The sequence below is a fragment of the Harpia harpyja genome, chromosome Z (assembly GCF_026419915.1).
Source record: "Harpia harpyja isolate bHarHar1 chromosome Z, bHarHar1 primary haplotype, whole genome shotgun sequence".
In the NCBI taxonomy this organism is placed as follows: Eukaryota; Metazoa; Chordata; class Aves; order Accipitriformes; family Accipitridae; genus Harpia; species Harpia harpyja.
In genome coordinates, this window is record NC_068969.1 from 95,677,706 (window position 1) to 95,694,433 (window position 16,728).

At 37.8% G+C, this 16,728-nt stretch overlaps 1 protein-coding gene across 1 annotated transcript in view; it reads left to right on the forward strand.

The window, feature by feature from the left end:
• Window positions 1-8,163: 8,163 nt before the first annotated feature.
• The window catches only part of PDE4D (phosphodiesterase 4D), a 370,375-nt gene continuing 361,810 nt past the window's right edge, over window positions 8,164-16,728 (forward strand). Inside the window, exon 1 of the mRNA XM_052775619.1 lies at window positions 8,164-8,432. Within this exon, the coding sequence (XP_052631579.1) occupies window positions 8,164-8,432 (269 nt within the window). The remainder of the gene's footprint in view (window positions 8,433-16,728) is intronic.

Genomic DNA, 16,728 nt, shown 5'->3' on the forward strand with positions numbered 1-16,728 from the left:
AATTCTGGATTCTGCAACTCAAATGTTTCACATAATTCTTTGTCATGCTAGTTTGCTTTGGTTTCAGTCAGTAATCCAGGGGTGTTAATGTAATACTAGTGCTTAACATATTCTATAAAGATCTGGCAATTTTTCTTGCCCTCAGCTTTACAAATGAAGAAAAGGGACATTTTCATTACAGTTATATCCAACAAGCACGTTTGAAACATTAACTTCTTTGAAAATTGAAGTGTCCCTTAAACCAGTGATGAAGTGGTGGCACAGATGTGTATAATTCTGTATTAAGAACTGCTTCTGGTTTAGAATTTTTCCTGTAGAGGGTGACAGAGGACTGATGATTTCTTCTTTCATTGTCTTACTTCTAGAGATTGTTCCTGTCCCCTTTTGAAGTCAATGGACGTAGGCTCAGACACAAAACCTCTCTATAGTAATAGTTTTGGGCAGCCTATAAGGTGATCTTAAAGGTCTGCTACTTATGTCTGCTTTCTATTATAAATACATTTATTTTCTTTACCTGATAGACCATATATGACCCTCTTATTTAAATGCTATTGCAGTACTTTGGCATATCTGAAAGCAGGGCAAATATTAGGATGAATAAAATTGCTTATACAAAGACAGATCTCTTATTATACAAAAAGTTTATAAGCCATATGCAACCAAAAGGAATTTTGAAGGGTTTTTTTTTCTGTACATTCAGAAGAAAATAATGGTATTTAAGACTGCAGGGTAGAATTCTGCAGGGTAGAATTAAGTTTCCATTTATATCCACAAAAGTTTGTCTGAAACCATTTAAGTCCTACTCCTCAAAATGGAGAGAGTCACACTATAGAATTGCCAAATACACAAATACCTACTGTTGATTCCAGAAAAATTTATGAAAATCATACTTTCTGGGGAACTCTATAAAGGAAAAAGTGTGATATATTCATAGGATCACAATCCCAAGCTTTTCCATGCAGCGAAGGAACATTTTTTCCCCCAAATTTATTCAGAGAGCCTTATCACTTGACTGGGAATACACTCTGTCGATTCTTAATAACATTGTAGAAGCAAATCCTTTGTGTTGTTTAAATTCCAGTTCTTAAAAATACGTAAAGTAACCACTTTAAAGACCACTATAGAAAAGATAATGGAAGTGATTCTAAGTGAATTGTATGAACGGGTTTCTTCGAAAGTATATTTTCATTATCTACTCAAAATTTTAGTAACTTGAGTGTTCTAAAAAACAATTTACAATAACAAGCTTGAATTGAACCATTCATAAGTTCATTCATAGGCAGAAATCTCCAGACTCTGAAGCATCCTGTGGTATTAAAGGTTTTTCAGTAGCTATGATTTCTCTTTTATTGCACTTATTTTTTGCCATCAAGTAGTAGCTCATCTCCAGATAATGGATTAATTATGTAACCTTACTGTAGACTTTTAATTTTTTTTGTTTTCTAACCTCTCTCAATTTTATAAATATTTCTTTGAATTGCTCCCAGCTGTTAATGCATGGTCAAAATAACAGATTACTTGAAATATAACAGATGGTCTAGATTCCTTACTAAGTAAACTTTTTGTGCGTGCATCTGACCTCTCAGAAATGTACTTGTTTATTTGTACGTTATACTCTGGCTTAACCACCATGCTTGGAGGGACTGGGTTAAGCGTAGTCTGGTAAGAGCTATTGCTCCTGCTAGCTTCAGAAATAAACACTGAAGTCTGGCAATCTGGAATGTCTATATGCTTTTTGCCAAGTACCTGTGATATTTTATACTCCTTAGATTTTTACAAAGTCATCACGCATTCACTGACATCAACAGGTAAAATTACACTCATGACTAAGCTAATTGATTTTCCAAAAGCTCTAACAGTATCTGTCACAGGTCTAAGCCTAAAAAATCTAAGATTACAGCCACCACTTGCCTAGCTGTTATACTTTTTAATCAAGCCTATATCGATATTAAATACAGACTGAAGATGTGGGGCTCGGCTTGGTTCATTCTGTGCCCTGTCCTCTCCTGCCCTCTCCTTTCCCCTCTCCTCAGGACTGCTCTGCAAAGCAATTTATGCTTATAATTGTTTTCTGCTCATGTGGGCCATGTCCTTCAATTGCAATTAACTAACAGTTAGCAGATATCTTTATGTGTTTTAGCGGCAGGAATGCTGCCTAATGTTCCTGTCTGTGCTTTGATGTAATTGTGTAGAATTACATTCATTTCCCTTAATCTTACCCTAGGAAATATTTTCTTACACAGTTGTTTAGAAATTACAGTTATTGCTACTCTGTTTATTCTTATTTGTCATATGAGGTCATTCACTTCTATGTTAATGCATATGTGTGAGGAATGATATATCTGCCTATCCTTCCCTGGCAAGCCAAACTTCTTGCCACACCGAATATAATCTTTTTAAAGAAATGCTTCTTTTATATTTATGAAGTATCTGTTAGATATTCTAACATGTCACACTGGCTGAGGCCTTTTTTCCAAGGGTTGGTGGAGTAAAGGCATTTCATTTTCAAATGTTGACAGCTTGCTTTGTGTAGTCAAATGGGATTGTGTTGGCAGTCCTTTCTAACGGAAGCTCTTGATTGTAGAAGCACTTTTTCTTAATCCTTTTTTTTTTTTAAGTTAAGGAACATCTGACCTTGTTAGAAGGAAATCTCCAGGCTATCCTATGCAGTGTTGACACAGTGATTTCATTTATAACCAAATGCTAAGTAGACTGCTTTTGAGATGACCGCTTCCCCCACTTCATTTGTTTTGTCTTCTTGTGTGCATGTATGGCAATGCATGTTTTTAAGCTGGAGGTTTTGACAGACCATTTACTGTATTATTTATGGGTCAACAGTGGATGGCCCCCAATAGCGCTCAGTTTATAGAATTTTATTCCAGAAACAAACTGTATTGTGAAAATTTCCTTAATTCATTCTCTGTAGCAGCATGAATTGTAGAAAGAACTGTAGAACCTTGCAAATATTTCAGAGAATCTCTATTTTCAATTCATTCTTCAGAAACACATTGTACTGTTCTGTTTAAAGTTTGGAGCTGGTTTAGAAGTTCTGTTATGGGTCTGTATTCCATTTAGCAAATTATTTTGAAAGTATAAGACTAAGTGTTTTCTCTGACATTTGCATAAAATACTGCTGAAGTCCTTGTGCATGGATTGCAAAATCTTCCTCTTTTTTCTCAGAATGGACCCTGGCCATATTGTAATACATAGCTGTTGTATCTACTTGTTTTCTTTTATTATCACATACCCAGTGTTCTCTTATCTCTGTTGTTTCTGCCATGCACAGGAAAGAGAACAAAAATCCAGCAGCTCATTCGGGGGAATCAGCAACTGAACAGTACTTTATTTTCAGAGAATTGTGACAATATTTCCAAACACTCCAAAAAATATAATAAAAGAAATTACTAAATACAACACTTTATTGAATTACAGGGTGAATCTGAGCCGATATTATGAAAAAAGTTTTTATCAGGAACTTCTCAAAAATAGAAGTGCTCTAAATTTTAAGTGAGAGCAAGTGTTTTGTTGATGGTGGTAAACATACCATACCCAACTTTGGGTGTACCACAAGCTGTTCTTTATTCTGTTCTCCTTCTGAAAATATACTTCTAAATGTATGTCTACCTGACTATTATTTAGAAAGTTGACCTAATTCGGTCTTTTAGTGCCATTTTAGGTACCATTGTTTCATTAGGGTATTACTGAAAACTTACTTAGATCAAATACACAGAGTAAACAAAGCAGCCTGAAATTTCCTTGGAATATTTAGAATTGCATGTGTTTTCCATACCTTTGTCTATTAGAGAGTTTCATCTATCAGAGGATGCCCGCCATTTCTATGCTAAGTGCGACCAATCCCCTTTTTAGTCACCTATTGCAGCTCCATGGTACCTATGGTCTTCCCAGCAGGCCGTGCATGTAACTGCTAGGAGAACGGTCTGATAATCACTACCCTGCACTTGACAAATCCACAAATATCATATCAGCTTTTTGACTTTGTGGCAATTGGCAGGTATTAAATTTATACTGTGAACTTTGCTGTTACATAGCATTTTATTAAGGCTAGCTATCACCTATTAATTTCTTCTTTTTTCCTTATTTTCTTCCTTGACTGCTGTGCTCCTCAATTCATGCATTAACCCCTCTTTCCAAATAAGAATCATAGTATCATCCAAGATTCTTATTTTATACCTTATCTCGAATTAGAATTCTCCTCAGTCACATCATACCCTCAGTATTCTGTTATTTGCTTCAGGAAATTAAAACATGGTATAGCACCCATTCTTCACAACCACCTCTGACTTTGTCTTCTTTTCTCTCCACTTCTGCACCATTCTCAGGTGCTCTAGTACCTCAGCATGGTCTGACCTTACAGCTGGTCCTGCTTTGAGCAGGAGCGTGGACTTGATCACCTGAGGTCATTACCAACCTGAATTCTTCTATGATCCTGTGATACTGGTCTGCTTGCTTTCAAAGAAGCAACACGTCGGAGGGTTGTTCTTTCGCTTGCATTCCTATGTGTCTGGAATTCTCTACTTGGTCCCAAGTAAGATATTTTAATAACTTTTCCTCTCCATATTTTATGTGAAAGAGTTCTTTTGCTCCCTGTGAGTGACTGCATTTATGGTCTAATAAGAAAAATTCTGTTAAAGGTATTTTAAAATAGCCACAATCGCATAATGTATTTTATATGTTGATTAGTAGTATTAAAGTAACTTTATCATACTCTGTGTTCAAAGTAGCTGTAACACAGAAATTACTTTTTAATCCTTGTTTAGTCTCTTTTATGTGAAATCAAATACATGTTTAATCTTGTACAGTATTACCTGCAGAACCTATTCGCTTATTCTCTTCTGTATGCTGTAGCTCTTTCTAGTCTTCATGATTAACAGAAATGTGAGCACATTAAGCCTGTAATATTTCAGTACATTTATCATAAGCAACATATTTTATAAGAAAGTTTATGAAAAGTACAAGAATTGAATGCTTGCATTTCATTTTTTAGTATCTTTAAGTAGTAGTAGGAAGAGAATCGAAGCTACTGGCTCTTCTAGATTTTTGTAATACTGAGTTCTGTTATAAGGAGATTCTAGTTCTCTGCTTTCGTCCTAAGCCTTATGATGATTTAGCTAAATGTTTAGCAGGCAGAATTAAATCTGATCTTGATACAACTTTTACCTATGCAGCTGTGACTAAGCAAAACCTGCAAAATTAGATTTAACTGTGAGTGCCTGAAATTAGAACATGTAATCAGAAAGTGAATCAAATGCCCTAGGGTGTACAACATACTCATTTAGTACTCCCAGACTTTTTTTTTTTTTTTTGAGGAGGAGGAGGAGGAAGAGGCAGGCATATGTCAAAATAAGGTATCTGAGGGAATGGAACATCTACATTCAGAAATTTAAGCCATTAACCAAGTAAGGAAAAGCATTTTAGTTAGCTGTTCATGCAAATGGTGCTGCTTTATAATGACTGAGTTCACTTTTCCTGTTAAAAGGCCTTATCCTGCTGTTCTATACACATTACCTCTTTGAATATGTGGCAAATCCACTCAATACCTGTAATTCAGGGTGTCAAGCTAAAGGTCCTTGTTGATTTAGTTCTAATATTTTTAAGAACAAGGGTAATAGAACTGCTGTTCTGTGGACTAAGACTTTCCTCTTCTATAATTATCTTTGTAACATAGTGCAACTGAAAGCATGATCCCAGGCCCGCTGTAATAAATGTTAATGGTCTTATTGACGTCATTGATTCATTGATCTCCAACGGGTCCATTTGTCTAGTTTTATAAAGCTACTGCAGCTATCTGAAGACCATACTTTGGAATAGACGTCAGATGGCAGTATTTCATAGCATAAAAGAAAATAGCTCTCATTGTACAGTGTGTTGTTTGAAAAAAATGATTGGACTCATATGGACTTGCTAATATTTTTTTTAATAAATAAGAAAGAATAATAGATTAAGAGAAAGGTGATATGTTTGTTCTTCATAGATATAAAATAAACATTTTCATATAGTATGCTTTTATTTTTTCTGCTTGTTGAGGACCAGTGCTGTCTGTACTACTCTTCCAATTGTAGAAGAGTGGAAGCAGTTATTGTGTTAGTTATGATTTAATCCAATTCTTTTTCTGTCTGGGGATTAGCCCTTCATTTCCAGTGAACTGGAAACTAATAAAACATAGTTTAAAATTTTGGTTTTGTAGTTTTAATAATACCTGGGCTTTATTCTATATTTGGTCAGTGTTAGTTTTTATATAGTGATTAAATCTTCTATAAAATTTTAGAAAAATACACAAAAACATAATGCACAGTGATTCCTGCATCCCGTGGTGCTGTTCAGTATTGAGTTAAATTTGTAAATACATTGTTATCAAATTTCACATATGACGCAGTACAGTTAAACTTGTCTACATCATGGGGCTGACACCTGATAGCAATGTCATTCTTAACATAAGCTGACCTTTCAGTTGCTGTTCTGCTCTACTTCTCTCAGCATCATGATGTTCTCTTTATAATCCTCATCAGAAATTGTGGCTAAGTACAAAGGCGATTCCTTTCCATTGTGACAGAAGGCTGCTTTTGCAGGATTTCTGAATTTGGCATGAGACAGAAAACAGTATTTGCCTTTCACACCTAGTCATGTAATTGTGGTCAAACACCCTTCACTCCATTGAAAGCCTGGACACTCTGTGTGCTTCAGAAGGAAATTCTTATTCACAAAGGAAAGCTGGATTGTAAGACAAAGTAAAAGAGGAAAAATATATTGTACCAATGAAAATTATATGTAACCAATGTTCTGACATTAAAAAGAAATCTCTCACAAAATGGTGATGGTTCGTTCCTGTAGGATGAACAGGAAGTATGGTTGTAACTGAAAAGATTGTTACTGTTGTTGCTGTAAAAATGAATGTACAAAGCTTAAGCAAATATTAGCCTACTACCAGTTATTACAGCTCTTTGTCCACTGTCAGTGAGTTATGAACAAAATTGAACATGTTTATAAAAAATTTCTCTTTTGGAATAAAGTGAGTTATTTTAATTAAAAATGAAAAAAAATCTTGGGATTGATTGACAAAGGTTTTGTTGGGTCAGAAAACTGCACCGATATCTTGTTGCATAATGCAATGAAAAAAGATACTCTAAAAATGAAATTTAATAGCAGTATGATTGACCAAATAACTGCAAGTACTTCTGCCTTTTTGGCAGAAGAGAACTGCCTTTCAGAAGTTCTCTTTTAATATCTTTTGACAGTTTATTTCCCCACCAGCTGTGAAAAGAAAAAAGGCACTTCCTTTGTTCAAGTAGTGGTCATGATATGATGACATGCTGAATTAAGAACATCTCGTTAAACAGATGCTAGTAGCTGTCAGAGTCTGATTTCAGTTTGTGTGCAGATCTTAAATGTTTGTTCTGTTTTTCTGGAAAACGTAAGGTAGCAAGTGTCAGCCTTTCCTAAATGCACTTGAAAACTGGTTGTGGTAAACTGACTTGGGGCGGGGAGAGGGAGAAGGCAGAACGTAAACTCTTTTACATTATTTAATTCTAGAATTTGCTATTAGCTTAAGAGGCAAAAGTTTGTAATCTTGATTTGTAAATGGGGACTGCACAGATAAATACTGTACATCTTGGAAAAAACAGAAGAGGTTTTTCAGCAGTCCTCCTTCCCTCCAGCCTCCCTGAAGGTTCAGGAATAAGCAAACAGAAAGAATAACCAAACAAAATGAGCACACATCTGATGTTTAAGCCCTCCTCCAGCACTTTTTATGTACATAATCAGAAGTCACTCAAGCAGCTGCAGCACATTAGTTCTGATAGTTTAACAGGCAGCTTTACAGCTCCGACAAAGGCTGTGCTGAAGTAGTTTCTTCCTCCCGTGCTCACTTGCTATGATAGCTAATAAGTGATCTTTGGCAGCAGGGCTGTGAGAGGAGTGGTAATGTTTAATAGGTTTCTGTGGAGGAGTTAGCTTGCTTTTTCTTTGTAGATCATTATCTATAGAGAGACGCTGAGGGCAGGCGACACCATGTTGAAAACAGAATAGGCTGAACTGGAGTTGGAGCTCTGCACAGTTCTTGGGAACTGATTTAGAAAGGAAGTATTTTAAGCAGTTAAGCCAATATTCGATTTTATTAGACCTTAATAACAAACTTACTTGGGAAGCATGGCTCAGCAGACAAGTCCAGACACTTTGGCTGTTCCTGAAGTGGATAATACACATTGTCAAAATCCGTGGTTAAATGAAGATCTTGTGAAGACCCTCAGGGAAAACCTGTTGCAACATGAAAAGTCCAGGACATCTAGGAAATCTTCATCTGCTTCTTCCCGGCTGTCTCCAGTTATTTCTCCTCGAAACTCTCCAAGGCTTTTGCGCAGGATGCTTTTAAATAGCAACATACCAAAACAGCGGCGTTTCACTGTGGCACATACCTGGTAAGCGCTGAGCAGGTTGTCATGAAATGTCAGGTTAAGTTTTTTTCATAGAGCATTTATCTCCTTGATGTCAGTGCTAATGTTTTTTGGTTTGATCCCTGCATGAAACCCTCTGGTTGAAAGAGACAGTTCTAATTTGTGACTTAAGTTAATTTCAGACCTGAAGTTTAAAACAGTAATTTATATAAAGCAAGAAAACATATATTTGCTTGCACAAAAGCTACTTTATTTCCTCTGATTTCTTAGGTAATAATTCCTTTCTTCTCCAGAAATACAAACTAGAGTCTTAGGAAGGAAAAGTACTTATCTCATTCTGTGCCGTTCAGGCCAGAGTGAGTAGGCAATTTTTTTCTTAAATGTATATTTTAAATAATTTGTTTATTAGTTTATTTATTTATTGGTAATTTATGACACCCCCCTGCCCCTAAGCAGGATAGCATAAGTTTGTTTATCTTTTAACAGTGCTCAAATTAAGAAGGACATGATAGAGAAGAGTGGTGGGAATAGATATTGTATATGAAACAGTGATTTTTATTAAAGCAGTTGCTAGAATAAACAGAGGAAAGATGGCAAGGGAACCCCTTGTTAAATGATTCACTAGGACTACTTTTTTGGTAACTCGATCATTTCTTAGACATGTGTTTGTGATGAAATCTATAAAAGACATTCATTTTGTCGCATCCATCTTCTGTAAAACAGCAGCATAATTACTTAATTTATTCTTTTTTTTAAAATGTTACATACGAGACTATTGTAAGTCAATAATACACTCCTGTTTGCTTTGATGGTCCTGAGATCTTGATGTGTTCTTTCTTGTGAGATTTTTTTTCCCCCATTATTTTTCAAATAAAAATGTAATATGAAGAAAGGAAGGCAATGAAATATATTCAAAGAAATTTAGTCATGCATTCTAAGCAGCAAATGAATATGCTATTCAAGTTTATCTTCATTTGTCTGAAATTAGGTTTACACCATAGCTATGTGACTGGTATGTGCATTGCACATTGTATACAAGTTTCCCTAAATCTTTATGTATGTATTCATGTAGCTAAAATACTCCTTTGATAAAATAATGTTTTTACCCTTGAAAAGGATGAGGAAAAACAAGTGTGCCTTTATACCTGAAGAATATTTGTTTTGAAACCAGTGTACCTGGTCAAAAATTGCAGAAATTACAGAGAAAATGATGGATATTTCATGTCCCTTTAACAGTTATGCATAAATCCCTACAACATTAAGGATCTCTAACTGCTGGTCTGCATTAAATAATTTATAAAACAGTCATACGTAAGAACATGCAGGATAAAAAAATAATTCAGGCAGAGCTGTTTTACTTTGTAAGATGAAAATAAATAAGAATTTGTGAAGGTTTGCAGAAGGAAATTATCATGTGTGATTATGTATGTGTTATTGTAGAGAGTTTAAGATGACAGAGAAAGGAAGAGTATTAAAAGGGACAGATATGAAGTGAACAAACAGGTTTGGGCAATGTGAAAGGGCAAAGGCTGGCATAGTCTTAAATAGTGGAATTTTGTTTAAATGCACTTCCTCTAGTGAGCTTCAGAAAGTTTTGAGTTTGGGTAGAGTGCCTTTTTCAGCATGATGTGGAATGTTGGAAATGTTTGGGTTTTTCCCAAATATGTGAAATATTAGGCCTGCAAAATACTGTTGTTAAACAATTCATAGCTATTTCTAAATGATTTTTAAGACTGGCTCATCTTAGCAGCACTTTTTTCCAGCAAGTAGAGAAGTAGAGAGTCAAGCAGAGAGTTACAATAAATTACCTGAGAACCTGCAAAGAAAAATAGTATTTCAGAAGCGGAGATGGAGAAAAAACACTAATCTTAAGCAGTAATATATGTGATCAGAGTTACAGGCGTATGAAGGGAAGGAGAAGCACTACTGTGTGCTTACAAAATTTATTAGTTGCCAAATCCCATCAAGTCCGTAGTTACTGATAAGTCTTCACTTGGTTATCTATTTAGAAAACGGAAATGCTGTGTGATAGACATGTGGTTTCTGGATGCTTTGGCTACATAGGCAGTATAGTGCTTTTAATTCCATACCTATATAATCCATTTTAGGCAGCTCATAGGAAAAAAGTGCCTTTGAAAATGGAGTAGTGGGAAGCTTACTCCAGAATATTGTACTATGGAGGATCCATTCTGGTTTTAGTGCATATAGTTTGTTCCACCATAGTTATGACCTTCTCTGTAAGTGCTCTAATTTTCTTTTATTTCTGATTTAATGTGTTTTGTACTTTAAGAATAGTCACTGAATTCTTGTATACATCTTTCTTGTTTAGTCCATTGCTTACACAGGCATTAAAATTTTTAATAACATGATCTTATTCAAGCCACCAATAAGTTGGAAAGCCATTCTGACTTTGTAAAATACCACTAGTTTTATAGATTTGTTATTTTCTTATGTTTTTCTTATGATTAGAAGTTTATGTATACAGGTAGCATAAGAACTAAATGTATAACACTACACATATTGCTGTGGTGCCAAATACAGCAACCACAGATTCAGTACACCAGGACAACTCATTTATATTGTACCTAACTCCCTGATTTCCAGGCTCTGAAATGGCATTGAGATACAGTCAAAAAGAGGGTGGCAGATAGAGTAATTGTCCTGGCAACGTGGTTGTATTGGGTTTGCAAGGAAAGGATTTGGTAGCTGGGGGGGGTGACTACAGGGATAGCTTGTGTGAGAAGCTGCTAGAAGCTTCCCCTGTGTCCAATAGAGCCAATGCCAGGTGGCTCCAAGACACAACCGCTGCTGGCCAAGGCCAAGACAGTGATAGCACCTCTGTGATAACATATTTAGGAAGGGAGAAAGGTTGCTGCACAATGGAAGTTGCAGCTGGAGAGAGGAGTGAGAATATGTGAAAGAAACAACCCTGCAGACACCAAGGTCAGTGAAGAAGGAGGGGGAGGAGGTGCTCCAGACAGCAGAGCAGAGATTCCCCTGCAGCCCATGGGGAAGACCATGGTGAAGCAGGCTGTCCCCCTGCAGCCCAGGGAGGTCCACGGGGGAGCAGATATCCACCTGCAGCCCGTGGACGACCCCGCACCAGAGCAGGTGGATGCCCGAAGGAGGCTGTGACCCCATGGGAAGCCAGTGCTGGAGCAGGCTCCTGGCAGGACTTGTGACCCCGTGGGGCACCCACGCTGGAGCAGTCTGTGCCTGAAGGACTGCAGCCCATGGAAGGGAACCACTCTGGAGCAGTTCATGTAGAACTGCAGCCTGTGGGAAGGACTCACTTTGGAGAAGTTCGTGGAGGACTGTCTCCCATAGGAGGGACCCCACGCTGGAGCAGGGGAAGAGTGAGGAGTCCTCCCCCTGAGGAGGAAGGAGCGGCAGAAACAATGTGTGATGAACTGACCACAACCCTCATTCCCCCTCCCCCTGCGCTGCTGGTGGGGAGGAGGTAGAGAAAATTGGGAGTAGAGTTGAACCTGGGAAGGAGGGAGGGGTGGGGTAAAGGTGTTTTAAGATTTGGTTTTTATTTCTCATTACCTTACTCTGATATGATTGGTAATAAATTAAACTAATTTCCCCAAGTTGAGTCTGTTTTGCCCATGATGGTTGTCATGGTTTAAGCCCAGACGGTAACAAAGCACCATGAAGTTGCTCACTCGCTCCTCCCCCCTGGCCCTGGTGACATGAGGAGAAAATATAAAGAAAAGCTCATGGGTCGAGACAAGGACTGGGAGGGATCACTCACCAATTATGGTCACGGGCAAAAGACAGACTCAACTTGGGGAAAAAACAAAATCAAATTAATTTACTACAAATGAAATCAAATCAAAACAAGGATACCGAGAAGTAAAACCAAATCTTAAAACACCTTCACCCCACCCCTCCCTCCTTCCCGGCTCAATTTTACTCCTGAATTCTCTACCTCCTCCCCCCCAGCAGCACAGGGGGACGGGGAATGGGGGTCGTGGTCAGTTCATCACACATTGTCTCTGCCGCTCCTTCCTCCACAGGGAGAGGACTCCTCACTCGTCCCCTGCTCTAGCATGGGGTCCCTCCCACAGGATACAGTCCTTGACGAACTTCTCCAGTGTGGGTCCTTCCCACAGGCTGCAGTTCTTCACGAACTGCTCCAGCATGGGTCCTTTCCACAGGCTGCAGTCCTTCAGGCACAGCCTGCTCCAGCACAGGCTTCCCATGGAGTTATGGCCATCTTCAGGGGCCTCCGCTCCCCTCCATGGGCTGGGGGGGGACAGCCTGCCATCTCACCATGGGCTGCAGGGGCATCCCCCCCTCCCCCTCCCCCTCCCCCTCCCCCTCCCCCTCCCCCTTCCCCTCCCCCTTCCCCTCCCCCTTCCCCTCCCCCTTCCCTGACCTCAGTATCCACAGATGTGTTCCTCTCACATTCCAATCCCACTACTCACTGCAGGTTCCCCTTCTTAAATACGTTCTCCCACAGGTGCTACCACCATCACTGATGGGGTCGGCCTTGGCCAGAAGGAGGTCTGACTTGGAGCCAGGGAAGCTTCTAGCAGCTTCTTACAGGAGCAACCCCTGCAGCCCCTTCTCTGCTACCAAAAACCCCACCACACAAACCCAAAACAATGGTAATTGGCGAGTGATCTCTCCCTGTCCTTATCTTGACCCATGAGCCTTTTGTTATATTTTCTCTCATCTGTCCAGCTGAGGTGGGGAGTAATGGAGTGGCTTTGGTGGTCACCTGGTATACAGCCTGTCTTTCATAAAGCCCATAGGTCTCCCCCTGTAATGGCCTGGGATGTATAACTGTTGACACCAAGATTCATTTTCTTTATCATGTGACTATTATCCTTTCACATGGATAATTGAGTTATCATTTTTCTTCATATGGCAGGAATATTCGGTCTTGTAAGGACTGCATAAATGGCCTGGTTGTGAACTGTCAAAATGCCTTCATTTTTTTTGTTATGTGATGAGGTATACAATCATAGGATGCAATGTTCACACAGATGTCCACTTACACAGTGGGGCAGTGGTATATTATGTAAAAGGCATGTAACTACTTGTGATTAAAAAAGTTGATGTAGTATGTAAGCCTTTAAGACCTCTTTAAAAAGCTCTATGGTTCTTCTTTCTAGAAAGTTGGACCATTGCATCTTCTGAAAACCACATCTTGTATAAAAATTGTCATGAAAATATTACAACTGGGCCATTTGCTAGTGAGTGCTTAAGAAACTGATGGAACCATTCATTTCAATCTGTTCTCTCTGTATCAGTTGTTTTCAGGAAGGCACAAGTTAATAGGTTATTTTTCTAATTTGTTTTTAATAGGAGGTTTCCATGTAGTATGTTCAGAAATGTGGTTATATAACTTGATTTTGCTTACAAGAGTGTAATGGAAAATTTTCTAGTATTTAACTCAGAGTTCATCACTAGCCATTAACCTCAGACATTTTATGAGTCCTTCTCTCCTTTCTTTTCTTCTTCTTCCTTCCCTAGCTGTAACTCTGAATTTTTTCTAACACTTGAAATAAAAACTACTAATTTGAGGATTTTAGAGTGGAAAAAATACAGCATTTAGAGTGAGTTGAAATAGAAGGTTTTAAGTGGTAGAGATGCATGGGGTCTTCATTTTTGTTGGAGAAATTTCTGAATAACTTACAGCTTCAGAGAGTGTTGCAGCTAGTCATGCCTATAACTGTGAAATTAAAACTAGTTAAGTAACCTTGAACTTTTAGCCTGTATCACTCAGTCTATAGACAGTATCAGTCTGCAGTCTATAGGAAACAACCATAGCAACTGAAGAGAAACAAGTGTTTGAAAGTTTTGTGGTCAGGAATTCAAATGTACTCTAGCCAAAACCAATTCAAGTTCCTCAGAAATCTACATTATATTGCATTACGGTTAAAGTAATCATAATGCTTTAAGATCTGGTCAATGTAGTGATGCGGCAGCACGTATTACAGCTGGACACAGACAAGACCCATTAAGTCCTCTGGTATGTGCTTGACAAACTCAGTTTCTGGATTGTCTTGGTTGGCTCTTCGTATGCCTTTTCTAAGCTGCCTATTACCCCAGTGCAGTTTGGCAGGAGAGATCATTAGGGTGGGATCATACGTGCTGGGATTTGTGAGCAGAGAGGGCCTTCAGTTACAGGAAAGGAGACTGTCGGTTCTCCAGCTGTGTGAACAGCCAGTGTGTGTGAGACATGTCCAAAGGTCTGTGGAAGGATGTTTAGATACTTTAAATCATACAGCTTTAGTCAACTCATGTGGGAAGTCAGCTTTCCTTTATTTTCCATGAAAAATTCCTTTCTGTAGGAAAGGGAGGAGAAGCAAGAAGCATAAATATTTGGAGCAGGATAGTAAGGTCAGCTCAACATAGCATCTAAATTGTATCTATTTCATTGGAAGGATGAAGTCATGGCTTGTGCTAGATTTTTTTCAGCCTTTATTATTTGCTGCCTTAATACTTCTCAGTGAACACAAAATGTTCAAACACTCATTTTTTCTCTGCTGTATATAACTTTGAACAGAATATTTGCTGCCTTTGTGATTTGTGTGTTTTCAGATACAGCAAGTAGTGATATGTGACATTTTTTTCCTTCTAATAAAGTGGGTTTGTTATTCATAGGTCCATGGTCAGTGTTCCCCTTTGATATCTGTCCCCTCTCCAGCTCTTCTCAGGTTCATTTAGTACTTTCTGATGTTCAGGGTTTTATGGTTTTGCTCTTTAGATTTTTATTTTTTTTTAAAACAGGCACCCCCAAACCTAACCATTTAATATGATTACTGACTGTAAGAATACAAGTATGTGCTCAGTTATATAGAGTACTTTCTGAATTCAGCCAACCTTTGTCCCCACCCATAGTAAATAGTTTTACATTGACTTTGGCATTCAGATATGAAAACGATAGATGCCTTAGAAATAGTTTAGATAGATATGGGTAAGGTGTGCCATTTCAAGTTTCAGGAATGTAACTGACATAAAGGTACCGATAAACTCAGGTCTTTATTTTTATTGCACAGTATCTTTTCATGCACTCTTAGCACTAATTGCAAAAAACAACACAACTTCAAGTGTTAGTTATAGGTAGATTGCAGAAGAGCAACATATTTAACTTGATGTGGCTCTGCACTGCCTGGTTCAGTGTATTTATGCTGAAGCTACTAAACTATAGTGACGCTATACCAAACTGAAACTATAGACTTTTTCTCAGTACAATTTTTTTCCAATTTTAAGGATATATTTTCTTCAAAGATTTTTAATGCCTGTCTATGCTTTCTTCTCCTTCACTACTCAGTGCTTTTCAGGGAACTGAAGTAATTACAATTTGATGTATGAAAAGCATTTCAAAAGGAAGACCCATCGAAGCAGAGTAGGATCATAACTATGCTAAGAACACTAGGGAAGGATAGGAATTGTAGTCTCTGTATTCTATGTACATATTATCTATACTAACAGCTGAAATATTCTAAAGAGTTCTGCAGAGTATTTAAAACTTCTGTGGAAAAAAACCTGAGTGTTATGGAAGAATATTTCAAAGAGAAGCCAGATCATGACATAATTTCCCAATTTAATTAGATGCATGTACTCATGAGATTAAAGGCAGTGTTTAATCAGGTTACAGATGCAATAAAATTTAATTAACAATAACATCCTTTTGGAACTATTGAAGTAAAATGTAAAGATTAAGGGAAGATTATTTGAGTAAGATGAAGATAAGTTGCACATTTGCATGTGACCTTATTTGTTTCTGTTCAATTAAGAAAATAATCTGAGTTTCTTCTACTAGTGCCTTGTTTTTTCTCATGTGAGTTTTATTCACACTTTCTAAACCAGCTGACCAAATATTACTTAAGGTTTTAGTCAAGGTAACAACTGGCATATCACAGAGAACTCTCCTCCATTGGTTTTCAGACTTTTTAGAATGGGTTACCTTACTCCTTTTCTAGAATAGTATGTGATCCTCTCCACATATAATGTAAAGATATCATCATAGATGCATGAATCATTCCCAGGAAATAATTTAATTCACAATATTGTCATAGTGACATACTACAAATGTGTAAGATAACTCAATCCACATATCCACTCTTTTCTGGAAATACTGTTATGTAAAGAGGAGTATGCTTGTGTAGATGCTTGTGTAAAAATAGGCAACAGGTTTGCAAAGACAGTATGTGTGTTTGATGGGATCTGTGCACACGTATGCATGGGTTAGTGGCGCAAAGGCAAAGAATGAGCTAGGGGAATTTGATGCTGTCTAGTGTCTACAGAGTGGCTTGCAATAAGCTGAGGATGCTGCACAATGGTGTTAGCTACTGACAAG